General features: G+C 36.2%; 1 protein-coding gene across 1 annotated transcript in view; it reads left to right on the plus strand.

Moving 5' to 3' along the window:
- PLD5 (phospholipase D family member 5) overlaps positions 1–27,765 on the plus strand; it is a 171,589-nt gene that overhangs the window by 87,496 nt on the left and 56,328 nt on the right. Inside the window, exons 3-4 of the mRNA XM_018085375.1 lie at positions 17,864–18,032; positions 25,984–26,098. Coding sequence (XP_017940864.1) covers positions 17,864–18,032; positions 25,984–26,098 — 284 coding nt within the window. The remainder of the gene's footprint in view (positions 1–17,863; positions 18,033–25,983; positions 26,099–27,765) is intronic.

Here is a 27,765-nt window from a genome sequence, read left to right on the forward strand (position 1 = left end):
CGCAAATGTACCACGAAGGTGTGCACAAATTACAAAAGAATAGGTTAGCTTTTTCTGATCTCAGAAACCACAGATTTGAATTTTCTTTGTAATTCTGTGGTAATCAAAGACCTATCAGCTGGCTAATCTGTTGCTGTACCAAACTTATTTATCCTTAAGCTGTGTCTGAGAAACCATACTGCAAGATATGCAGTGGGGTTGTCAGTGGGGCTGACTCAAAATTAGTTAGCTGTGTTATGGTATTAAAGTTATATGTATTATCTTCACTATTGCCCTGATATATTTGTGGAATATTTGTGTGTTGCAATAAAAAAGTCTTTCAGTAAGTTTTCCTCTTGCCCTGACTATATTAACCTAGTATGATACTAACCCATGTATGGCAATTCTAAGAAAGAGATAGTTATAGATTCTTTACAGAAAACTTAGGTTTTAGTTGTTTCTATGATATCTTTCATCTGGAAATAAACTGGAACTGCCATGTCTAGACCTTAACTCACAAATTCTGACTTTTTTGCTTGTAGTTATAACCAAGATGAGTTTATTTGAAAAATCTACTGAAGATGATAAAAGCTTTGAATCAAATTCAAAGATTTATCCACAAACAATGAATGATTTGTTTTTAATTTCTTCTGGAGACATAGAGATGTGGTGTTTAATCAGTAACAAAAACCAAAGATAAACACCCCTTTCCTAAATGCTACTTTTTAAATAGAAGTAAATTATTTCATATTGGAAGTAAATTGTCGTCATAACAATCCTTTTATTGTTGTTGTTGCATCTTCTCTTTTCCTCTCCTTTGCTCTTTAGATCCAGCAATCCATCATGATGATGGTATGTACCTTTTTTTCCCCTCTTCCAGGTTTCAGGTAATACGAATTCTTTGAACTCATACTGTTGCTAATGATGTGGCAATGAAGAGGGACATTTGTTTGACATATTATTCAAGCTTAATGGACTTCAAATGCGTCTCACCATCTATTGATTGGCCTTTTATTAGTAATGTCTGTAATGTGGGATGCTCTTCCTAGACATTAGTGACAAGTGAGGAGTACAAGATAACTGGAGTTAAAGTGGAAAAACAACTAACCTTTGGTTATTCTTCCTCAGTCCCCAGGAAATATTCTATGTTTGGTTTTTTTCAAGATCAAAAGTAGTGGCAAAGCTTTGAGCTCTCCTGTCCATGTCTAAATATTGTTCTACTGTTCAGTGCCAATGTTTTAGAAAGCAAATGCATGCTGGAAAGTCATCACATTGCATGCACAGTGGCCAGCCTTGAAATTGTGCAGAATACCTGATTGCATGAGATGTAGCTAAATGAAAATTACCCATCTCTATATCAGAAAGAGGAAAAGATAAAGAAAGGATCTTTGCTTATTTTCTAAGGAACATATTTCTAGCAGGTTTTTTAATTATTATTATGATTAGTTAAAAATCCCAGAAAGCTCTTTTCTGTTGGTTAAGCAGCTGCAAGTTAACAGTTCTAAAGGCAAACACTGCTCACTCCACTCTGGTTTGGTGTGATGTTGGACCCATACTAGTAATGGATATAAGTAGAAATGATAGTGATCAACAAGAGCAGAACACAGAGATGGAGTGACTGAATTTTCTATCGCATTGCTAATGAAACCATCATGGTTGTTCATGTCCGTCTTGTGCCTTTTAATTTTACTGCCAGGCATTTTGATTCTTTATAAAACTATTGTCCTCTCTTTCCTAAAGTACTTCCCCTCCGCAGCGTGCCATTGGCAAGAGGGGAGTGTGGCTGTTGCCAGGCAAATTCTCTGTGATCACTGCTCAGACCAGCAAAGAGTTGGGGCACCACGTCTCCATCTGCACCCTCTAAGTGCTTATTACTTGTCTTTGAGTCTCTCTGTTGGAGTATTACTAACTATCTGAATCTAGAATTACTATGAATGCAGTAACTACTGAGTTGAAAGTTGAAATTGCTGCTGCGAGTTATACTTGAACAAAGAGTTTCTGCTTGGTGTCTCTCATTTGGAGAGAGATTCTACCTCACAAACTACTTCCAGTTTAGCCTAAGACACCTACCCCGCCCCATAAGTGTTTTGATTGTTTAAAGAGTTAATCTGTAAATTTACTTTTTTTTCCACCAAATTTATCTAATTTTAAATACTTAGCTGCTGCTTTTTTTATATAATATGATAGTGAAAAGAGGATTTTTAGTAACATCATTTATCTCATCAAGAACAACGTTCAGTTTAATCTAAAATTTATTTTTTGTGCAGAGCATTTTTAATAAATTCAAGACTACTTGGAAATGTGTATTCTTGCATGGCACTGAAGGAGTGCAACCGGAACACAGATTATCCCATTTCATTAGCCATTCAGTGTGTTTTTAAAAAACATGTCCCATTTCTAGTGAAAAGGAAACAATTTGAAACAATAGAAAGCCTTTTCAAGCTGCTGAAACTTTGCATTTGAAGACAACATTGGGAACAGTGGTTTTCATTACAAATGCCGTTATTTTGTGTATGACTACTAATTAGAAGCAAAAAGCTTCTGCTAATGCTTATCAATATCTTGCTGATAACTTGCAGTAGTTTTCTTGTATTAATGTGGGCTCATTCATGATTTTCTTGTTTCTTGTAGCACAATGGAAAGCTTAAATTTCAAGTAGTTAATAATTCCAACTAGTCAGTTCTTGGGGTTTGTAAAAGAAGGTGCTTTGTTTATGTGGCTTCTTGATTTGGGGCCTTGATGGTTTTTGATAGAATAGTTGATATCTTCTACCTACAAAAATCTGTGGGGTTTGCCTTTTTTTAAACTATGTGAAAACTGAAAAAAATATCCATTCCTTAACTTGTACAGAGCTTGTTGTTTTGGGAGATGTGTACATGAGGGAGTGTTCAGCATAGATTATTATGTCAGCAAAGCTTCTTAGTTTCCTGGTTCGGGGTTTTTTTGTTACAGCAAGCTATTATTGTTCTAATCTTCATTTTAACTGTTTGTGTCTTTTAGTTATTTGACTTATAGTAGAAAGCATGCAATCACAGAAGGTATTTGATTTTCATAAACCGTCCCACCCTCAGGGGACAGTCTGTTTGTGTGCTGAGGAGAAGACAGCAATGCATTCTTTTGGCTTTTGTACTCTCTGAAGCTGAAGTAATTTCTTTTTTGTGAGGTCATATGTTATGGCTCAGTGATGTATTTCATAAATACGCTATAAGTTATGTGGCTCTTGCTTTCTATTTTTAGTAGGTTGTGGGGGTTTATTTGTGGGGGATGGAAAGGTGGTGGTGCTATTTGTTTTAGGTCTGTCCTGCTTGCCCTGTTTTTTATTTCAGTAACCTCCATCAGATTTTATTATTTTGTACTTTTGTTTTCTTTGATCTTCTTGAACAGACATACCACTTGGTGAACCCTTTTGATCTTCATATTTACTTTCAGTTTGTTCTTGAATCAAAGTAGTTTCTCAAACATTTAGTTATTTTCCAGACACACAATTTATAGATTGATATCTATTTTATTGTGTACATTTGTGAGGTGTAAAAAACCCGTTCTAAATAGTCTTGTTGCAAAAATTATATTTTTCCTCTTTATATTTTTCTCATTGTATTTGAGCTAGTGGCAAATAAAACACTGATTGTATTAATCTAGTTATTCTTTGAAACCGGACAGAAGGCAAAGAATATAGAGAGCATAAAATAAAAATAATTTCAATAGTTTACTTCTGTGTGCTCTAAGTCACAGTAAGGATTGTCTTGTTATCCAGGAGCACTTTTTGTCCAGAATAGATTTCCAGAATGAACTTTCCAAAACCTGGGTAACAAATAAAGCAGTAAGGATGTGCCAACATAAATTTCTGAAGTTGGATTAGTGACTTAATGTGTATTTGGAAGTCTGTCAGCCAAGACTTGAAGGATTAAGGAAAACTGGGAAAAGAAGTCATGTTGCAACATACTTGGGGGGGAGGGGAGGGCAAAATGATTAATTGGCAGAGAGATGTAACTTCATATTAAAATAAATCTTTTAGGAAAGCATTGTAATGCAAATAAATTATTGAATTGAGTCAGGAAACAGCTAGTAGGATAGGTTGCGATCAGTTCATCACATATTATCTCTGGCACTTGTTCTTCCTCAGTGGGAGAACTCCTCACACTCTTCCCCTGCTCCAGCATGGGTCCCTCCCACACGGTGCAGTCCTTTAGAGGAACAGGCTGCTCCAATGTGGTTTCCCTGCAGGGGTCACAAGTCCTGCCAGAAAACCTGCTTCAGGATGGTATGGGCTCCTCTTTCCACAGGTTCACACATCCTGCCAGGAGCCTGCTCCAGTTCCCACAGGGCAACAGCCTCCTTTGAGCACATCCTCCTGCTTTGGTGTGAGGTACTCTGTGGGCTGCAGCTGGATCTCTGCTTCCCTGTGGACTTCCACAGGCTGCAGGGGGAGAGCCTGCCTCACTGTGGGCTGCAGGGGAACCTCAGCTCCAGTGCCTGGAGTACCTCCTGCCCCTCCTTCTCCACTGACCTTGGTGTCTGCAGGGCTGTTTCTCTCACATATTCTCCCCCCTCTCTCTGACAGTAGTAATTTTTCCCCTTCTTAACTATGTTATCCTCAAAGTGCTACTACAGTTGCTGAGGGGCTTGGCCTTGGCCAGTGGTGGGTCTGTCTTGCAGCTGGCTGCCATTGGCTTCATTGGACATAGGGGAAACTTCTAGCAGCTTCTCACAGAAGCCACCCCAGTAGCCCCCTCCTACCAAAACCTTGCCATGCAAACCTGATGTTGTTATAGCAGCATCATGCTGTTTTTAAAATTATTTTGAGAGCTCTAAGTGGCTTGTGATAGTTCTGTCTTCTCACTTTGGCTTATTGTAACATTTGCTAGAAATGACCTCCTTTGAAAACTCATGCAGGTATCCCAAACCACACCTTGTGTACTGAAATGCAAATTTTACAGAAATTAAGAGCTGAAGTTCAGAACATAATCCATTAGAATTACTTTTTTTAAAAAAATCTCTTAAAAAATTACTCCGATAAAAAATATACCCCAACCAGGCAAGGTTTCTTCTATTCTGCATTTCTAACACTGCTACCTTTTTAGCAGAGTTCCCCATCTTGTCCTTCAGCAAAATTGGGTTTCACAATTAAAGTGTTCCTCTGGGTAATTACTGATCTGGGAGATATGCTCAGACAGAACCAAGCAGAGCTTACACCTTACCAGATGAGGATGTTGGTGCCTCTCTTTATAGAGGGAGCAGTAGATGGAAAGCAGAAGAGCTGAGCTCTAAGGTTTTCCTTGCTTCTTCCCTTTCAGACAAGTATCTTAATCACCATATCAGGGACATTACCAACTGTGTGTGTGGTGCTTTTTATGCTGTCTGTGAAAACTGTGGGTAGGAAATAATGCAGAGTTCATAAGACCCATAGAATGAGCAACTGTGTAAAGAGAAAGCATGTGACTTATTAAATTTTGTGTGTGTATGCCCACTGATGAGGCTAGTTCCAATAGATACTGCCCCTTACATCAGATATTAAACAGCTTCAAATGGCTTCTTTTGTACACTACTTTTAATCATCAGTAACCATTTAAACTAGGTTGTTAAAAGCATTCACTTGCAATTTTCATTCCTTACAAATTAAACATTTGTGATCCTTCTACATGCTAATTATTTATTCTTTTTTTACATGCATAAACTCTTGAGGCACATAAAATTGGTGGGCCAGAATTAACTACAGTTGATTATTAATGAGATCAAACAGACAGTTAATGGGTTTAAAAAGTGAACTATGGTAGAATCCCTTATGTATAGTCTTTTTTGGAGGTTATTTAAAATTAATAAGTCAGAGCTAAGTTCTGTTCCAACTGAAGTGTTAGGAATTTTGTTATTCACTTTAGGGAGTCTGGATTTTAATTTGTTTTGCTTCACTACAGTCCACCATCTGCCTCATCAGGTGAAGCACACATGAGGAATCTGTGAACAGTTTCCATAAACAGTTGGCTTGCACCTGGGAGGTCAAGAGGAAATTATCAATTTTGTGAGAAGTTTTTGCTTGCCAGTAGACAAACAGGGGAGGCAAAGAGCTGGTACTTTGTTGCTGCTTTTCCTTCTCCCATCACCATTACTCTGAACCTTTTTAGAGTCTGTTGTTCGCTGTAGCTTTGTCTCCATTTCTCTCTTTGGAGCATCAATAGGAAGAGCTTTGTTTTGAAGCTGCTGTGCAGCTCATCAGTCATTTGTGTTATTTATTGGGCAGCAGTTGGGCCAAGGGATGGAGACATACTTTAAGACATTTTTCATGCCATAGCATCTCCGTTTATATGCATAGTTTGGTTGAAAAAAAAACAACCTCCTCAGAATTCTTCCTTCGGGAGAAATATTATTAAAACATTTATAATCAGTTATAACTAAAGTACTACTCCACAGAAACAAACTCCTCCACTCCTTCTCATCCCTGAGGTTTCTCTGGTTTTTGAAACAGAGATGTGAAATCTTCAGATCAGTATCCTCTTTTCAAAACATCTTCCTCCCCCTGTAATGGTAGACCAGGGAAGTGGTTTTGAAAGATTGTGTGGTGGGAAAGAAGGTGATAGGAATCTACTCTGAGTTGTAGGTTATTTGTCGAAGGTCTAGATGTTTCTACCAGTAAGGATTAGGAAAGATAAATTAATCCAATGGTAGCCTGTTGGTTTTATCTGTCCTTGCATCTATCTATCTTCACATAATCCTAATATAGTCTGTAATATATCATTGTCCAGAATATCACAGAATCACAGAATAGTTAGGGTTGGAAGGGACTTCTGGAGGTCTTCTAGAATATGTTAGATGTTGCACAAAAAACAAGAGATGACACAGTCTGTACCCTAAAGAACTTAGTCTTGAACTTGTAAGATTGTTAGTTATAATAAGCTTTCATTATGTCTCTAAAGTATCCACCAGAGGAATTATACTAGAGTGAGTGGAGCTCCTGAGAAGATTGGCATGGGGCAAGGCAATTCCTATTTTCAAGTGTTGAGTTTTCATCAGATGTTTCTATTTTTCAGTGGGAAAATAAAATTTCATCAATGTAGACTTGTCAATCCTTATTCTTTGAGTAAGCCTGGATAAACTGTTTACCAGAAGATGCTGTAGAACACAGTTTATGGTAAGTATTAGAAACAGAATAAGAAAAGAACGAGTGGTAGTTTAGCCTATATGGGTACAGCAGGCCAGTTCCCAATGAACTTACCTTTAGTTATGTTAACTTAGAAACTATAGGTCCAGAAAATACTGGAAATGGCAAAATGAAATACTGAGGGTGTTTTTCAAATGGCAAAGGAATAGCTTGCATAATGAATAACCAATAAATGGGGGGGGGGTCTCCTTTTTTTGGATCAAGACAAGATGACTTCATATCCATTCACTAAGTATAAGGTAATAGGACATTTTGAGTTTCTCTCTCCTTGAATATATTTTTATGTAGAAATTTCTAGCTGTAAATGTCCAAATTAATTTATAAATACAACTGCTGAACTGGAGTACATTAGGGAATATTTTTGCTTTACTACTTAGTGTTCCTATTGAAGTTCCTTTGAAATAAGCTTTACTTTTGGTTTTATGTAGGTACTTTTCTTGTTTTACAGTTGGTTTTGTTCTATAATAATTTAACTAATCATTTTCATATATCTCATTCACTGTAGCAAGTGAATTTTCCACATCCCATCTGCATTGCTTTAATTTACTGATTATAATTTGCTCATTAGAAATCATGATTCGGTCAAAAAAAATTCTTTTCATCTGTTGTGATGAAAGTCTGGTCCCTTTGGAATAGATTACTTGAAATTTTATGCTTTCCCAGGTAGGGTTTTTAAGCTGACATACCCTCTGCTTAAAAAAAAAAAAAAAGATCTCAGCCTGTAAATCTTACTTCAATATAATACAATATTTTAGCACAGAGATGTTGGAAAGAGTGATAAATATTTCCCTTGATTTTGTAAAAGATAGCTTGTACCAGACTAATGTAATTTCCATTTCCACTGATAATGTAATTGACTACTTAAGCAAAGTAAGGCAGTAGATCTGCTCTGTATCAGTCTGAACAAACCATTTGTTGGATTAGAAATTACACAAAGGAAAGACAGCAGTGGGTACTGTAAAATCGTGAACAGGGAGTGTACAGCAATGTTGTTTGAGAATCACTGATCCTCAAGGTCGATGCCATTTATATTGTAACTAGTGTATTCTGTGCTCAAAAACTGGTTTGAGAAATATTGTGACTGTTAGGAAGAACCTGGGAATTCTGCAAAAGAATAGGGTAATATCTTAGTTGATTTTATGGTCTGGAGTTACAGAAATGTTACTTACTACTGCAAAGCACAAAATCATTCATTTGCAGATGAAAAGTAAGAATAGGTGCTACAAATGAAAAAGTGAAAGAGCATGGATATTAGAGCAGGGCATCTTACCTTACTATTGGCCTAGGCTCTTTAACTTTTCATAGAATAGGATTAAATGAAAAGCTTTATTATATTTCTCAGGTTGTTGTTCATTCAAAATAGGTGTAAAACATTACTAACCTTTATTAATGTATCACTCCGTTGTGAGTGTGGTTAAATATCAAAACAGGCACCCAGAGATGATTGTGTTGTCTCCATCCTTGGAGATACTCAAAACTTCACCAGACAAAGTGGTGAGCAACCTGATCTAAGTGGACCTGTTTTGAGCAGGTTAGACTAGATGACCTCCAGGGGTATCATCTAACCTGAATTATTTGATAATACTGTCTGCTGTTTTGTTTGCTGGAATGCCAGTTGGAGTTCCTTATTTCCTTCTGCAGTGGTGCTCTTCCTTATAGTCATGTGAGCTTTTTATGTCCACTTCTCAAAGGCGTGTATGCCTTCCCTAGGATTCAGTATGACACAGGTGATTCTGGCAATCACTTGTCTCCTTGCTAAGGGTTAATCCTCAATCTTTCAGTAGAATTTCTTCAAGCTTTTTTTCTGCAGATCCCACCATGGGACTGGGTTAATACCTCAAGATTGTTCTTTTCAGACTTTCTGTATTTTCACCTTTTTTTGTCATCTCTGCTTAACAACATTTCTCATGTTTCATTTTTCATGGAGTTTATCACTCCTAAAGTTCTGCAGTTAGTCTGATCTTGAATTAGTTGAAAATAATAATAAAACATCCTCAGAAGCAACTTTGAGAGAAATAAAGCTACCTCAACTGTTGACTGTTTTGTTGGAATGTGTTGCTTAGAGTTTTAGAAAAACATTGTAAGAAGATTTTTTTTCTTATGCGCATTTCATGTTTCAGCAGCCATCTGGCTTTTAATTGGTCTGTTTCTTTAGTCTTTGTATCTTTTTACTTTGTTTTACTCTTTGAATTTCACCAATTACAGCAGTCATGCGGAGGTAGGGAATGACAGAGGTCTGGTTTAGTCAGTTTTCTGACAAATATGTGACAAAAGTAACAGCTGACTGTTCCTGTACCTCCTAAAGGTATATTTCCCTACGGAGATCATTAGAATTAAATTTGAACAAGAAGATACATGATCCAAAGGCAGAAAATAGTTGAGTGATCAAAAAATACCCTTTCCTCAGACTGAGAATGGAAAAACACTTTTTAAAATTTGTGAGGCTGTAATGAATCTTAAATGTATCTTTTGGTTTCTCATGGGGATATAAGTACCATTTTGGTACCAGTGTGATTTTTGTCTCTCCCAGGCATTAGTCGAACTGCAATTTTACTAAATTTTTCATCTTCATACTATTGAAGGGAAACAATTCCTTAGAGAAACTAACAAAAGGAGACAGAATTGCTTAGAGATAGATGCAATGCTATTTACATCAGGTAAGAGGAAACTAGAAGTGCCAAGTATTTAATGCCATCAATGCTTGAAAGGCATTGATAAGTTTTAATCTGCAATAATATGTGTAACTGACCATCAGTAATCAAGAAGATTGAACTCGTGCTTAGTAGGAGAAGGTTTTAGGAATGAAGAGTCGCTATAATAAAAAAGACACTTAAGGCACTTGATTGTGCAGGGTGAAAGCTAAAAAGGGAAATTATTGTAATCCATGAAAATACAACAGGAGAGAGAAATTATAGGGTGGAATCTGGGTTATTGAGGATAAAGGATAGAGCAGGTAAAAGGATATCAAAAGAAGCAGGTTTCTGCCTATGAAACCAGCAGGATAAAAAATATTCCAGTATGACAAGTAGTGGTAAAATCCCTTCCTTGTCCTACTATCTTTTCTTTATCTGGATAATGTAAGAATAAAAGCATATGAAATATTGTCTGAAGTAGCAAGGAGAGAGACTTGATCACCCAGGAAACCTTTTCCATTTGAGTTTGGAACTTCTACTTACACTGTTCATGCCTTAGATTTTTAAAGCAATATATCTGGTTTTCTATTTACTGCAGCTAAAGGTAAGCTGCAACAAACTTTCAAAGAGCTATCATTAGAGATAGTAATTACAAGTCTTAGTTGTCACTGGTTTGTCTCTTCTTTTTAGGAAACTGCCAAAATATCTGTAAACTCCCTTAAAAAAGTAAACCAACTAACCAACCAACAAAACAACAGCAACAACAACAACCCACCAAAAAACCCCATATACAAATAAACTCTCACCCAAAACAGTAAGCCAAATTAGATTTGCATGAGACCTCTGATGTAAAAAGTTTGAATGATGACAATTTAGGTAGCAGTACTTGAAAGTGTGTCCCTGGAAATTTTATGTTGTCAGTGGAGGTTTTTCAGAGCCCGTGCTCCTTCTGAAAAACTTAATGCTGCTTAATACAGGAATTCCTAGGAATTTACCAAAGATGAATCCTGCTGTGTTTGTCGCTACTGCTTGGCTAACAAGAAGTGCCACTAATTAAGAACTTTCAGTCTACCCGGACAAAATCAGATATGGTGGAGGAACAGGACAGAATACGCAGAACTGTGTCTTGAAGATTTAATATCAGTACTATGCTTTCTGCCAATTAAGTAATTCTGCTGATCAACTTGGAGGAAATTTATTGAGAGGAAGACTAACCAGAAGAAGCAAAACAAAAGAGGTCATGTAAGATGTGATGCGCAGAAGAGGCAGGCAAGAGGAGGAGGAGCCAGGGAAATAGAAGAGTTCAAATAAGGGAATAACTAAAGCAAAAGATGGTGAAAAAAAGGATGGCACATGGCTGGAGCAAACTTTTCTGATGTGGAAAATGCCCAAGAATAAAATTCAGGAGTAGACCTGTTGTCTTTAGAAAACCCAGTGACCCCCACAGAAAGATGCTGCTGATTCTACTCTGGCTTCTTCTTAGCATTTCTTTTCTCAAGAGCAAAAAGAAAGAAAATCTCACCATAATGAACTGTTCATTCAATATGATACATTTTGAGCACTTAACAGTAAAGTTTAAATTTCATTATGTAAAACATCATCATGGTGGAGGGTAACCATGAGAGAAATTGTCTTTGTTCCCTATCACAAAGGGTTCCACAATGAGCTGGAATGAATGAATAAACATCTGGGAAAAAATAATTAGGGAAATGATGGGAAATAAGAGAACTGAAGGATGAAGTTGTGATGGTTGTAGAGAATCTTGTTATGGTACTTGAAGTTTGATAGAGCAGATATGAGCTCTTGCAGTGCTGTTGTGACTCCAAATAAATTTGAGTCGTCTGCAAATGTTGATACAACATTCTTCTTTCTCGATGTATTTTTTTAATGAGATCAAAATGCAAGCTGTTTTCCCTCTGTTGTTTTTAAACACTACTGTGAAATCACAGTCTAAAGGGAAGTTATTTTGGCACATGATAAGGTGCTGAAAAATTTTGTAGTATGTTTTAGACATGATGAGGACAGAGATGTACCACAGATAAATTTTAGAGCTTCTTATCATGATTTTTCATGCCCTAACAATAGCCTAATGGGAGCATCTTACAGAAATATATATGAAGAACAGATGGCAGTTTCTGTTCTTAGTCTGTGTCCATTAAATATATTTCACACATATACCCAAGGCTTATGTATGTTTTGCAAAAAGACAGCCAGGAGCAGAACATTGCAACATTTAACCTCTGTATTGTGCCTTCTTGTATGTGAAATTCACCTACAGTGTGCTCTGAATTAGATTTGTATGTTCAGGACCTGTGAAATATCTTCTTTGCTGGATTGCTGAGAAATACCAGACTGAAGTCTAGAGGACGAAACTCCACATGCTGTCATTTCAGCATCCAATTTAGGGAGCAAGGGCAGTTGATAAAGATTATTTTGGTTTGCACCTGGATACGTAAAAGTGTAGGGAAAAGATCATTATTGAGCTGGACTGACCTGCATAATTCATGACAAATGCTAAGTCTGCATAAAGCATATGAGAAGTCCTAAGAAAATCAATAAGGCTACTTAAAGGCTTGGAGCTCATTGTACTTTATTTATGTGTTTTTTTTGAACTGAGGCAAATATCAGTCATGCCAGTAAAATAAATGAAGATCTTTAGTGTTTGCTAATTATTCTTCCTCGTGCTCCTTTTTCATTTGATAATTTATATGACTGCTGTCTTGGTTCCAGTAGTAAAATGATCCTGGCAGGCTAGATTGAATTTATGATTAAGGTTCAGATTTTCTTTGACACCAGGGAAATAGTGTCCCTGGCATGGTGAAGTGACATTATGAAATATCTGGTTAGTTTTTTCCCTCTTTTGGATGCAGTTTTGCCTTTGAGAACTAAAAGCTGCATCTGAAATGCAACTATGAAAACTTCATTTTATCACCTAAAATATGTTTAATTTGAGGTTTAAATAAACCTTTGATGACTTGTGAATTTGTATGGTGGGTTCTTCTTTTGAAACTTATGTGCTTATGATATGTTACAACACAAATATCTTTCTGAAGATGATGGTATGAGATGGGGGAGGGATCATCTTTTTCTTATCTATGAATCCATGGGGCAGTCCAAAGAGAAGAGGTAGTCCTGGAGTGCTTCTAACTATTTATTCTAAAGGCCTAGAGAATTGACTCTAATCTTGAACTGGTAAAAACCAATATTGTCCCACTGACATAGGTGCTGACTGAAAATCTTATTTTTTTATATTGTACCAACCAGGAATCTGGCACATGAAATCTGCCAGGCTGAATGGAGGTATTGTGCACGTCTGCATGCTGTAGTTGGCTTGTAGACATCATGATGAGTGGGCACAAAAACCACTATGGGGGCACAGTAATTTCCAAGTTGATTTTGGAAAATATAAAAAGACCTAAGTGGTGAGGAGTTAATATGTTTTGGAATACAGTTAGCATACTTCCATTTTTTCTATGGACCGATAAGAAAAAATGAAAGGAGACTAAGAGCAAAGAAGAGGCAACCGTAGAAGGGGGAGGTTGAAAGGTAATTTCTAATTCTGAGCATTAGCTGAAGAGCTTAAGGCTGGAGTTCGGTGAACATTTGAAGTTGTCAGGGCTTTTTATTCCCACTCTTGTGCCACAGCCACCTTCTGCAGCTGCATATTAAACAGGATAAGGCCACTCACTTGGCTGAAGGGGCCTGTGTCTTCTGAGTCCAGTCACAGATGGTATTCACAGAATTTAGGCCACCTTTTAGGAGATCTGTCAAAATGTTTGAAGTAGGTGCAGGCCAGCTTGACTGGCTCTAGCTACATGTAATTTAGCAAAGCACGTGCATCTCTTGCATTTGTAATGTAAACTGCTGTGACCCTTTCTTATGTCAGGGTGCCCTAGTGCCACACTGGCCCACATGAGCAGTGTGAGTGAGGAGTCGCTAACTGACTCCTGTGATGATGAGCAGAAGCCCAGGACCAGTGTGTCCTCCTTGGCTTAAGGAAGCACAGCTAGAAGGAATGCTGCTTTGCTGTATCCTCTAGCCATAGCTCTGTTTCATTATATGCTCCAACACAATAGTCTGGTAGTCCCATATACATTCATATTATCAACCCTGTCAAATCATTCCCCTTTTACCCCACTACTTTGCAGTTCACATGTCCAGGAACAGGGAAGTTAGGAAACTTGGTTTAGACTATCTAGTCGGGCTTCCTGTACAACAGGTTTTTACATTTTTACCCTTCTGTCTCATGACTGGTTACCGTATTCTGAATATAAAGACAACCAAGAAATGAAGAAACTTCCTTCAAAACAGAGACTGGTGCTATGGGTCTCTAAAATTCCAGCACAGTTTTATTTCTCAAAATAATAAGTGTTAATATGTTCATTACAGTCTTTTATCATTGAGTGCATGGAACCATCTTGAAAATACGTATTCATTATGAAGACATGGAGAACAGCCTTTGATTTTAAACATCACACTACTCTGCTCTACCATGTATTTAGAAACATTCAAATAAAGCTCTGTACCTCAGCTGCAGAAAAATATATTTGAATACCAAAAATCTGAATTTATCTACATTCACCGCAGATCTAATTCAAAGAATAATCTTGAACCAAGCATTCAGCATCCCACGATTTTGTCACTGGACATCTCTGGACTAAAATTCAAAAAGCAGACAAGTAAATGTCATTGAAGAGCTTTTATAGTGTGCATATACTCAGGAATGTGGGCATGTGTGAACACACATACATGTGCATCACTAGTTGAGATGGTCAGTGCTAGAGGACTGTTATAGAACTTGATACATTCTCAGGTGCTAATAATCTAGGAACTTTTGAGTACTAAGTTTGAGCTTACGGTCCATTTTAAGTTCAATCTTAGCTGCTTTGCATTTCACTGTTAACTCTTGAGTTCTGTCTTGAAATTACTTTAATGGGTGAAACATATTTTGTTTAAAATTGAAATCCACAGCTAGCAGATTTTGTAACCTCTTATATGAAGAATTAGATATAATTAATTACCGAGGAAATATTACATATAACACACAGTTGGAGTTTTCTTTACTGGATATACCATGTAATTATCCAAATACACTGTATTCCTCAAGGTCTGTGAATAACCTTCTCTCCTGTAAGTTTTTTATTATACTAAATTTGAAAAACTTCTTTGTGGATCATATTGGAACAAAAAAGAAAGCTAAATTTAGCTTTTATTGATGGAATTGGGGCTTTGCAAACTCAAATTTTTGCACAGAAGTTTTAACAAAACTCATCTTGACTGAGCACTGGAACTTTGCTGTTGTGCCAAGGAAAAAGGGAAGATTATAAAGGCAAAGTCACTTAGTGTAAAAACTTGGTACTTGACTTTTTTTTATAACTTCTGAGCTTGGTGTTGAGTTTTGATTGGGTAAGGGAACATATTGGCAGTTTTTGACAGAATCAGTTCATTTTTAAAGGTACGTCTAAACTCTGAAAACAACTCTTTAACTAGTGCCCCAGCTAGATTAAATGTGGATGGGTGGTTTTGGTTGTGGGTATTTTTTTCATTTTGTTGATTTTTTTGTTTGTGTGGTTGGTTTTTCTGTCTCCATATCATCTCAGCCTTTCTGTGACAGTGTTACCTTTTTGGCAGCTTTCAACCTGCCAAAGACAGAGATAGGAAAAATGGAAGTTAAGCTTTCCACTGAGACACTAGTTCAGTAGAAAACTGCCCATAGGAAACACTACTAAAAGCCACTGGAAATGACTGTGACAGGTTCAGTCCTATCAGTTATTTTGTGGGCTCCAGTGTATTCATTTGCATAAGTTCCACTGGAAAATACTGTGCCATGTCAGACAATATTCTAATGTTGAGAAATTTTGGTCAGAACTTGTGTCAAGGGAGTGATGTACACTTTTAAATTTTATCTAAACCAGAACTACATTTGACAGATTATTTTATTTTTGTATAATCATTTGATATGAAGAATGTCTTTGAAGAATATTCAGAATAACTCTTTCCTGTATCTACACATGATTGAGTAGGGGATGGAAGATGTCAGAAAGATATGGATTCGTGTCTCATCTTTCCCATGGATTATCAAGGGTGTTTTTATGTCCTTGTAGAGATCACTTTATCTTCTGAGCTTCAATTTCTTGCTGTTTGAAGGTGACCATCCTACAACTCTCCATAAAATTCTTCTGGAAACATCGGACATGCTGAGAGCTGCAATATGATTAGTAATGTTAACTATTGAAAAAGAATTAACCAGGGTCTCAAGGGATCTAACAAAAGTTTTATTAAGTTCTGTAACAGGATTATATGCAGCAGAAATAAGCTAAAAACCTTGAGTGTTAGAGTAAAATAGTTTATTTTTTAATGGGTTAATAAGGCACTAAATTTTTAGAGCACTAGTTATTTCAAAAAGTTTGTAAATAATGTAGGTAGTATGTTTTAGAATAAAATATACTCTAAAGACAGTAAAAAAATCAAATTGTGTTTTTAACGTTTTGCGGTTTATTTGCTGGTGTTACATCTCCATTACTATAACATAGAGAAGTTTCATGTTAAAAATAGAATAAAGTGTTCATAGTCAGTTGTGGAGAGCATCACTGGTAATTGCAGCTTAGTGATAGGTATGTTGTTTGACAGATTTTAGGGAATAAGAGAACATACTTGAATGTTTAATGGAAGGAAGAACTGTGCCTGTTCTAGTTTGATGGGGAATTTTTTGCCTGGCCAGGAGATTAAGAGTACTATAATGACCACAGGTTTACTTTATCACAATTCTTGCTGGGTTTTCTTTACATTGTTTAAGAGTACTAATATTCAGTCTTTTCATGGGTTCACTTTACAAACATGCTTGATAATCTGAAATAGTTGTAAAAGTTCCCATGTAAACCCTTTGGGGTCCACTGAATTAATAGAATATACTGCACTAATCTGTTTTTCTAAGAGTCAAAACATTTACAATTCTCTTTTACACTAGAATTTTTCAATAATGATTTACTTAAAGTTTACAAATTATATTCCTATTACTGGAGTTAATAATTAAAGCTATTAACAAGTACAAAACCAGTGTGGAAATGCTTGATGTACTTGGATACAATGAAGAGGAGTATTCTCCAAGTTCCTACTACAGCTTTCTTACATCTGTTTTGTATGATTCACAGTAAAAGTGGTAAATGTTGGGGACACTTATAGAAGTGCTGTTTGGATAAGCTGAAAATTCAGTATGTTTACCTAAAGGCAGAATTGGGGAACTTGTTTGAATTGCATTTTATTTCCAAATTCCTCCACTGAGTGTAGAGAGAAGCTTTACCTGCTGCAATTTAAGGAAATCTAGCAGTGGAGCACTATGCTGAATGACACACATCATTTCCCCGAAGCAGAGGAGCATATTTTGAACTGTCATTTTACTTCAATGTTTGTTTCACTTCTTGGATGTGTTTGTATCCATATAAATGTACGTAGTCTCTTTTACAAATGTTTTGAGTACTATAGGCAGTTAGATCAAAGAGCCTTTCAGAAAAAAAACAGGAAATTAGAAGGGCATAATTCTTCTTTTTTAACCACTGGATCCCAGTTAGAGCCTTACACAGGTAAAAGCAGAAATATTAGGTAGCTTAGAACAACTGGAAAGGAAAAGTTCATATGTACAAGACTACAATGTAATAAAATGTCAGCTAGAAAAGCAAACCTAAGAGAATACCAGGGAGTTTACATCTTGCCACATCCTTAGAGAGAAGAAACTAAATGCAGAGATGAGAGGGTAAAACAAGAAAAGATTGTTTTATTCTTCCCATCCTTGCTTTAAGGACTGATTCCCACTTACTGTGTTGAAAGAAGTAAGCTTTTCTATGTTTAAGCTAATTTTGCAGAGCTTCAAAAGCTTAATTCATTTTGCTGCATTACCAGTACCTGCACTTTATTGTTTTGGGAAGTGTGGAGTATGACAGTCAGCAACTTCAGAGCGAGTTGTGGGTGGCACACTGCTGAAAGCTTCTCGAAGCAGATGTTGAACCACAGGCCCAAAACCCGACATTCTTTAAAATCTGGAATTTTTTAATAAAGAAAAGTGCTTTTGTTAAGTGGTTATTTTTTCCTTATCTATTCTCAGGGTTGCTCTTGTGGAAAATATTCCTGAAGGGATCAACTATTCAGACAGTGCACCATCCCATTTGTCTCTTTTCCAAGGCTGGATGAATTTGCTTAATATGGCTGAAAAGTCTGTTGACATAGTATCTTCCCAGTGGGACCTCAATCACTGTCATCCATCAGCATGCCAGGTATGTTCTAGCCTAACAAAAGAGTGGGACTTTAGCAGTCTGTTCTTGTTGTTACACTATTAATTTTATAGAACTACGACCCTTCCCTGTAGCAGACCTATTTTGTTTGGTTAGTCTAAAAATTCATTTTCTTATGGGAATTTTCCTGCCAATACAATAGTTTTCTGAGAGTGGTGGTATGCCTGGACTAGATAACATTCAACACATACTCATCTGACTTCCATCTTCGGAAAGGATGTAATTGTGTAATCCTAAGAAAGCTGCCAAAATGTACCTATATTAGCACATCCATAATTTAGGAATATTCATAAATCTATAGTTCTTTTCTACTTGATGCAACTGATGAAATAAAAGAGCAAGCATGTGGATTAATTCTGCAGCCAAGTAGATGGATAGAATTACACTTATAAAGAACAATATAGTATCAGATGATTCATAGCTTTTCAAAATTAATCTTGGGAAGGACTGGTGTTCAAGATTCCTGCAATAAAGAACAATAGGAAAAATCATAAATCACAGTGAATAGGACAGACATGCATTACAATGATGCTGTGCCAACAAAAACTTTATTCTTGAGAGCAATCCTCTTAGAAATGCGGTTAGGGCAGGTTTCCATTTAGTATCACTTGTGAAAGTAAGATATCAAAGAATTGATAGGCTGTGAGAATATCTCTTCCACTAAATAGATTCTTAGCTGAAAGAAGCAGCTCAGCTGACATGAAATGGGGTTAAAATGACAGCCAGGTAACTGTAATTAATCAACTCTATTATGCTATGTCACAAGCTCTTGGCTTTCCTCTCTAGTTCTGTTGATGCTGTGCAGTAAAAAAATGCCTTTTGGTAGGTAATAGGCAAAGCCTGGTATTTTGAGCAACTAAATTCTACTTCTTTTGGAAGAGCCTGTAGCTTAGTTGCACAGCATACATTAGCTTTTCTTCAGAATAAATTTGCTGCATGTCCATTTAAAATAGTGAAAATCTAAGGTGAGCAGACGAATAGAAAATTTAATTCAAACCCTTCCTTTTAGAGTGCTTATAAATGTTGGAATATGGTTTGTGAATAAATTATGGAATATCAAAGTATTGACTTTTTCACAATGTAATTATGCAGCTGAACTTTATTTAAATTTATTGCCTAAGTAACTTCAAACCCATGTACTGTCATTCAAGCAGATGTATTCAAAGAGACAGTGCCTCAGATGTTTCTAGGGTGTGCATGAATTGATATGTGCATGAATCTTATAAAAGTGTTTTGTCTGAAAAAAAATTCAACATATCATTTGCTTCAAAACAGCAGAGCCTAACAAACCCCAAACAAAGGACAAAAAATAGGAAACTAGACGTTGGGATTTCAACAGTTAAGTATCAAATCCATTCACTGTTCCACATTCACATGCAAAGTAAAAATTGGAAGATATTATTCAGCAGGGAAAGAAGAGACATCTAAGAAGTGGATTTGTTCTTTCATCCTCAAATACACAGTTAAAGCCAGAAAAATTGAACATTTTTCATAATATTCTATTCTAGTTATCTATTTCTGTCTGCTAGTAGTCTTACAAAAGTGAGTAATTACTTCTGTTTAAGGGCAATTAATATTCCAGTCATTTCCTCATTTGTAGAGCAGTGGGGGCTGAACAGCTGATAGATTTTTCTGTCAAGCTTGTCTATTCATGCTAAAACACTATATTGTTATTGGCTGGTCTGATTGCTAAAAAATTGCCAAGAGGCAGCATTTCTTAGCAAATCACTGCCCCAGAGAATGTACACAAAGATAGTCTGTGAAAGGGAAGGGACATCGTTACATCTGCTTTCTCCACTTGTGAAATGAAAGTGGAATTTCAGAGGAGCTTCAGTAACTATAATCTAGTAATTGTCTGAATAATAAGTTGCATGTCCTCAAGTCTTTGGAATTTGATTTTGGGAAAATTTGCCCCAAAATAGCAGAAGCATTGTGAAAGGCAAGAGTATTGTACAGTGCTTAGTTACTAAGTTTTAGTTCTTTTAATTATTCTCGGTTTTTAGAAACTAAGGACATAACCATTTTCCATATGGACCCACACCCTACTCTATAACTAGCAATTTCCATTTTATGAATATTCAAGGCTTATTGCAAAGCAAAGTTCTCCACAAGAGCCCTTGAACAGACATGGATTTTTGAAGGAGAAAAGCAGAGTAGGCTAGATTGTTTTTTCTCAATTAGTTACAAGGTTTAACTACATTCTCTGTATATCTTTGTGCAACCAAATACATACATATATATGTCCAATATACATATTGAAGAAAAATAGAGCAGGAAATTCTGCAACTTTATATACACACATACATACATATGCTCAATACACATATTATCCTTACGTATACATGTTGTCCATCTTGTCTAAATGTATATTGTACATATGTATATATGTATACATCTGCATATATGAAATTGCAGAATTTCCTGCTCTGTTTTTCTTCATTTTTGTTTATGGGCATGTTACCCAGTGTCCTTGAGTCTTGCCTGTCCATATTTTGTTGCTATAAATCTAAATAAACTTTCATTGCTGATTGAGCTGTCCAGGTCACAACACCGTGCTCAGTCATCTGAGATCATGAGTCTTGCTAAACTGGATTCTTTAAAAACAGACACATGCTGGTACAGTATTTCTATGCTTCTACAGCTTAAGCGTCAAGTAAAAAAATATTTGTTTGGCAAAATAGTGAGTAGGCTTTCTACACTTCCCTTTCTCATTCAAAAGAAAATTACATATTTTGGCAACTTTGTGTTGTCATATCTGTGTTTTCAAGATTACAGGGTAGTTGTCATGTAGAAGCATTGAGGTTTTTGTGGAATGTGAATGTGTGAGTCCTCCCGTGGCAATCTGATGTTTAAAGGTATTAGAGGATAATGGAAACAATTTTTTGAGGGTAGCTTTTAATTCATTTGCAGTGAAAAGAGAGAGGTGAATGCAAGATCATGCCAGTTTCATGATTTTCACGGTTCATTTCCTCTGGCTCATCTTATGTTTAGAAACTTTAATTTAGAATGACCTTTTAGATTTCCAGCAAGTCCTTCACAAACTCTGGTTTATTTTTCATAAATAAAAATTATTGCCACTGTGGCTTATTGGTACTGCCATGAGTATCACACAGTTCTTCCTAGATGGCTGTTTGGATGAACATAAAATGATTGAAGAGTAGATCTGCATCTGAGTTTTACAATTATCACATAAAAAGTAGATGTTTCTAACTTTATTTACCTACCTGCTGTGCATCTCCCAAATGGTTTGATGGGAGAAGTCCCCCGCTCCATCTAATACTCTGTCTCATGTAAGCCAACTGTGCAGCTTTGTAATGAATCTCTGATGACAAGTCATGTGTCACTCACACGTGCACTGGCCAAGGATCTTAAGTGATTTGTTTGGTAAAACAAATGTTAGTGCAAGAGCTTAAGTTCTCTTCCTTGACAATTTTAAAAAAAAATACAAATAATACAAAGAAGGGCACACCTCCAAACCTAGCAGCTACCAGCAGAAATTTGCTATCATGTGCTATAGAGATTGCAGTGTATTTTCTTTTCTATAAGCTCATCTTTACATAAACATCTCTCCTCTTCAGGTGGTGGCATTTCCCTGGTGCAGCTGGTACAGACTGAGGCATAGAAAATAAATTCAAAAAGAAGAGGTTTTAAAGTGAAAGCATGTTCCCTCCTTTTGCATTATCTGTTTCACTAGAAGAATTTGAGGAGTGCATTTAATTTTCTCTGTTCTGTATTAACCAGAAGCATTTAAAGTTAGGATTTCTTGATTTTTTTGCTCTATTAGTTTCTGCCAGCATGCTATGATTTTTAGTGATGTTTTTAAATATACCCAGAGGCTTGAATATGGGAAAACTTTTTAAAAATATTAGTAGAACTATAGAGAAAAAACTGAGAAGAAAAGTCTATGAAATAACCAGGTTTATTTCTTCGGAAAGAAAAAGGTAGACATTGTGTAAACTGTAGGAATACAAGTTATTGAAGAACACTAATTCAGTTATAGAGTGCTTCATTAAATACAGCATTTTCACATTTGTATCTCCCCATTTTATTTCTAATAAGGAGTGCATTCTGATAGAGACAACAGCAGGCAAAGGAAATCAACCAGGCTTGAATCAGCCTGTCTGAAGACTGCCAATAAATTGCTTTGGGGGCAATTTCAGGGCCTTTTGGTAATGACAACTTCCTCTTTTTTTAAGAGAAAAAGAGTTTGCTGTGGCAGGTACAGTTGGGATTGATGTTTGAGATGTATAGTAATTTACAACTACCTTGTGAATATCAGTTTGTTCATGTTATAAGTGCATTTTGCATCCTATTTTGTCACTTTTGGTAGGTTTTTTGAAACAGCCCAGTGAAAAGTGTATGAGAATATTTTATCAGGGTAAGCAGATTTCTGGTGGTAATGTTTGTTAAAATGCAGATATGCTGTAAGTAGCATGCCAGTTTCATAGCAGTTGGCTGCTACTATTTCTCAGTCCTCACAAGCTGGGTATATAGAAATTATTCTGATCATTGTCATGTAGTTGTGCAGCAGCCTGGTATTGTCTCGCAAAGGGAATGTGGCCTGAATGACAACATAAGGGTTTGTATTCAACAGAAGCATTTCAAATGTGCTGACAGCAGTGACAAAACTCTTTAAACCTTCCATCCCTTCTTTTTTCCTTTAAATAAGAAAAAACAGTAACATTGCAAGTAAACATGTCAGAAAGTACAGAAACTGAGTTTCAAATTAATATTAATAGGGACGAAGACCAGATTCTTCAGCAATGAAGGAAGAACCATAGCGCATATAGATTTTTAAAAGCGAGTTGTGAATTTTTCATAATTTGGAGTGTCTAGATTAAACCTTGGTGAGGAAATGAATGCCTGCTGAGAGATGATGCAGTGAGAGATGAGACAGAGGGAATTCTTTCCAATTCTGTCACTGGGTGGTGGTTTTTTGTGTACCTATATAAACACAAATATTTGTGGTGTGTGCACTCCTAGTCTTAACCATCACTAGTTAGAGATACTTTGAATGTTTAATCAATTTTGAGGTTTTATTCTTTATGAACGTAATTGGGGGGGGAAAAAGAATTATATAAAGTAATAGCTTGTAGAGTCCCTGATGGGTAAATAGATGTATTTGCAGAGCAAATGGCTTCATTGGAATGCAGGGCTGCACTCCAAGTGATATATTCACCCACAGAATGGGCTCTTCAGCAGGTATCATGGCCTGCAAGAGACAGCTATGTTGGTCACATCAGGGCATACTAAGATCAAGTAAAACTCAGGAGAAGGTGCCAGGAAGATACTTGTTTATCAAAGAGAGGCTTGTTTATCAAATCTTCTGTAAATCATATGTAAATATATTCTCATGCAGGTAGAAGGGGCAATAATGTCCAAAAATAATTACCATAAGGAAAAAACAGTAAGAATTATCTCCTGAAGTAATTAATTTTATCAGCTTGAGACATAAACTTTCTAAACATTTCTTCAACAGAACAGTTAATTAGTTAATTTGTATTGATAATGCTAACCACTTTCCCTCAAATTTATGAATGCATTTCGATGGTTTTTTTTATATGCTAGAGCTTTCTACCATGCTTCTAGACAAAATCAGTTTTGACAGAAATCCTAAACAAAAATAGTCTTTATCTTTCTACTTAGTAAATTGAATAAACACAGAGTACCTTTCTGAGTAGCTGTTTCTATCTATGTGTATATTAATTAATTTCCATAATGCAGGCCTTTTAGTCCTTAATTTTCCCAGCTAACTTTTGCAAAGATATAGCTAATGAAAATCAAAACTGCTGGTTTCTCCAGTCAGGGGACCCATATGTGTGTCCAAAGGCTGGCTGAGCTCTGCCATGCCGGGAGGCTCTCGTTCTGGAGGATGGGACATGGATTGGGAATTCGGCAGACAAGAGGGCAGTGATTGCTATTTCTGGTTTTTGTTAGAGTCTAGCAGTGCCAGACTGCAGCAATGGCAGGAGAAACACTCTTGGAGGGAGCAGGGCACCCAGAAATACTGGTCAGTGCACCTCTGCTCCCCCAGAATCATGCTAGAGCTGCTGCATAACTATGTGCATCATCCATCTCCACACTATTATGTCATTAATTCTTACATTTTCTATTAACATCTGTCCTTCTTTTCAAAAAGACCCAACACAATCAGTGGTGTGAGAATTAAGGATTCTTTTAGCTTCATGAGGTATGTGAGGGAAAGCCACTTAAACTGCTCAGCAACTCAGTAACACCTTTTTGGTGGGCGAGTTAAAATCATGGGTGTCATTTCTTGCATTTTGAACTACCTAGTCACCTTAAGTAATGCTGAATCTAAGAAACATTTGGAACTTCATGCAAATAATGTTTTTGTTTTCCTGATCTGTTAGCTATTCTCTAATGCTTTCATTATGACAGCATTCTGTTAACTGCAAAGTTCTTGTGATCTCTGAGATGAGCAGGGAGCTCTACTATGGATTTGGGTGAGCAAGCAGGTATACATTGCAAAAGTAAAACATAAACAGTGGTTCTGTTTCCATTGCAGCCTCTGGCTGCTGGGTAATTTTGAGAAAGCTCTTTTTTAGGAGGATGGGTATTCTTATTTTGCCACATACATTAAAAATATGTGAATATTAAAAAATAGGTCTGTACTGTAGACAGGGGAAAACACTGCTTTCTGAGTCCGCATAATGCTGAAGGCTCATCAAGGTTCAAAGTATTAATCTGTGGAGGCAATGACAAGCCAAAGGATGGCTTTCCACTATCTGCTGTTTATGTTTTTTAAGTGTGTGGAGAGGGCTTTTGTCTGGGGTTTTATTTGTCCATACTATGTCATATTGTATCATCCCAAACTGCTTTGGTTTGGTCATTTTGTAAAATAGGTTCTGTCAAGAGCTTTGTCTTCTACCTATTTGTTTGGAAGCTGATATATGATTGTTGCTTTTTTTGTTTTTGCTTTACATTCGGGCCAGCATTAGATTGAATCTAAAGTGAATCTAAAGGCAGGGCAAGCACTTTGTCAGATGCATAAACCCAAAAGTCTTTGTGTATTGAACTGCTAATTGAAAGTAGTGTCTTCTGTAGTAAGCTAGAATGGCAGCAAGGAAATGAGATGTGGCTGTGGCTGCAGTAACAGCACGGTAGTGATACACTAGAGAGTTTATTTTTGATGTTGTCTAGTTAGATGTTTGCAGCTAAACTTTTTTATTTAATTTAAAATATTGACTCTCAAAATTAAGTATTTACTGTACTGTCAGAAGTTCTACTTGTTCTTTGTTTCTTGGATATGAAAAAATATGACAGTTTAAAATTTTACTTTTCATGTGAAACAAATGTCTTGATTGCTGTTTTGACATATATCTAGCTCAGTATGAGATTCACTTTTTTGTTCTGTGTTAGAAATAGGACTTAAATAGTAAAGTTTTATAGCAATGTAAAAAGGAAAAGCATATAAAATACCCATAGACTATTGCTTTCCTTCCTGGTATAACTCATCTAAAGTAGAGCATGCAACCACTTGAAAATGTTATGTACTATGGTTAGAATCACTTACAAAAATATCACTCAATATAGAATAAGTGTAATAAACTATTTTCCTTTAACTTTTTGTCCTAAGTCAACAGAGTGATTTGTTAGAAGAAAGTTAATGTCAAAACGTGCTTATGCAGCATAAAAAAAACTTGGACACTTCCCTCTGCCTAGCACCTGTCATGAATAATGTTGCGCAGTCTGGGAAAAGGAAGAAACCATTTTGACCTTCAGAACAGTATTTCTCCAAGCAAAAGTATTTAAGTTGCTAACCTTTAGGGTAGATTTAGTCATATCTAAGAACATATTTACTCAGCTGTTGTATATAATTCTTTTGTTTTTACATGCCTCTTTAATTTGTTGATATGCAGTTTGAACAATTCTGTGTCTTACAACTTCTGCTTCCCGTTAATGTTCTTCCCAGGGGCAGCGTCTTTTTGAAAAGTTGCTTGAACTGGCATCCCGAAATATTGAGATAAAGCTAGTGAGTGATATACTGCCCATGGAATCAAAGGTGTTAAACGACTTGAAAACAAAGGGTAAGACCAAGGTCTTTATGTTGTTATGCCATTGACTGCTACAGAATGTTGCTTTTACTTAAAATGCAGACTCAAATGATCTATTAAATGTATCCTGTTGGTATTGCAGTATTACCCTGTAATTCTTCAGCTTTCTCTGGTTCATAACTGTCTGAAGCTCTGTTACTGTAGTTGGAGTTTGCAGTTTGCAAGCAATTAAAAGGATGTTTAAATTCACTCTAGCCATTTTTAATGGTAGGCAATGTAACCTGAGAGACTGCTGTAATACCTTGTGGGACAAGATAGTTTCCTCCTTTGAGGAATATAAAAATTAATTAAAAAAGCAATGTGTTGATGATTCTGAAGCACTGGAAAATAGATCATTGGTCAGATTTAGCCAGCTGACAAGATTTTCTGTCCTATGTGTGTTTCTTTGGTATCTGCTTTCCTAACCATTACTTTTAAGGCTCAAAAATCCCTATTGAAAGAGGGATTGCACACTGGTGCTACATAAATAAACTTGTTTTATGTACAACTGTGTGGGAAAATAGTAAAGAGAATTTAAGAAATGCTGAAAGAAATTAGACTCACTTAGGACTTTTAGCAATCTCATACGCATTTCTCCTGAATATGTTAGTTATCTATATAATCCAATAAAAGCATGATTTTAAGGCTAGGATACACTTTTTAAAGGGCAAAAAGAACCTATATATTTTGATGGTGATCATTTTTGATACAGATAAATATACGGATCACAAAGGGAACTCTAAAAAAAATAGACTAAGTGAAGGAGTTGCTGTGTGTAGTGGCACCCTAATGTAACATGTGTGTTTATGGTAAAGAATAAAGAACACCCTCTTCCAACAAATATCAATCCATATTTGTTTAAATTCCTTGTAACCTCCTCTATGACAGGAAATTTTACAATATTCAAATGAAATTATCAATATACTTGTGCTTTGAACTACAAAGAATCAGAGAAAGTTACTTTTATGTAGTAATTTTTGTGAGTTTTGCTGTCATCATCTTTGAACCCTGGAATTGTAGATATCATTGTGTACTAATGACCTTTTTCAAAAATCAATATTATAACTGCTTGATTTTCTCACTATGATTTTATTTTCTCATTCCATGTTTTGGTTTGCTTATTTCTACAAATTCTGATATTTTTATTAGAATGTCTTGATTATGACGTGGTGATTGCCAGCTCTGTTGCAAGTCTTTAGGTTTCTTGTTTGGTTTTTATCTCCATGAAAACCAGATAAATCTTTATTTGGCTCTGTATTCCCCAAAAGGAGTAAGTTAGTTTCAAATTCTGTCAGATTTAGTTGTCTTAATTTTATGTTGAAATGAGCAGACCTTGTATGAACAGTTCATGGTATGTCCTGCTCGTGTAAAATAGAAGCTAAGTGGTAGCTTAAAAAAAAAAAATTGTCATCAAGCTTTGCAATGCTATCCTGGAAGATCTATCTACTAAAATTATTATTCTCTTTGCTTGTGAGGTGATGGCCACCTACATCCTCAGAAATCAGTCATAACTGATCCTTGATCCTTGAACTTATTCATGAAGATAACTTTTTTTTCCTGCAACTGTCAGATTTGTCAGTAAAGAAAGCAGTAAATATATCAGTAGTTCAGCCAAGCTGTGAAGCACCTCAAGATGGAGAACCAAAATGTATTTGTCTGAA

Source organism: Manacus vitellinus, unplaced genomic scaffold, assembly GCF_001715985.3.
Source record: "Manacus vitellinus isolate BGI_N305 unplaced genomic scaffold, ASM171598v3 scaffold_8_pilon, whole genome shotgun sequence".
NCBI lineage: Eukaryota > Metazoa > Chordata > Aves > Passeriformes > Pipridae > Manacus > Manacus vitellinus.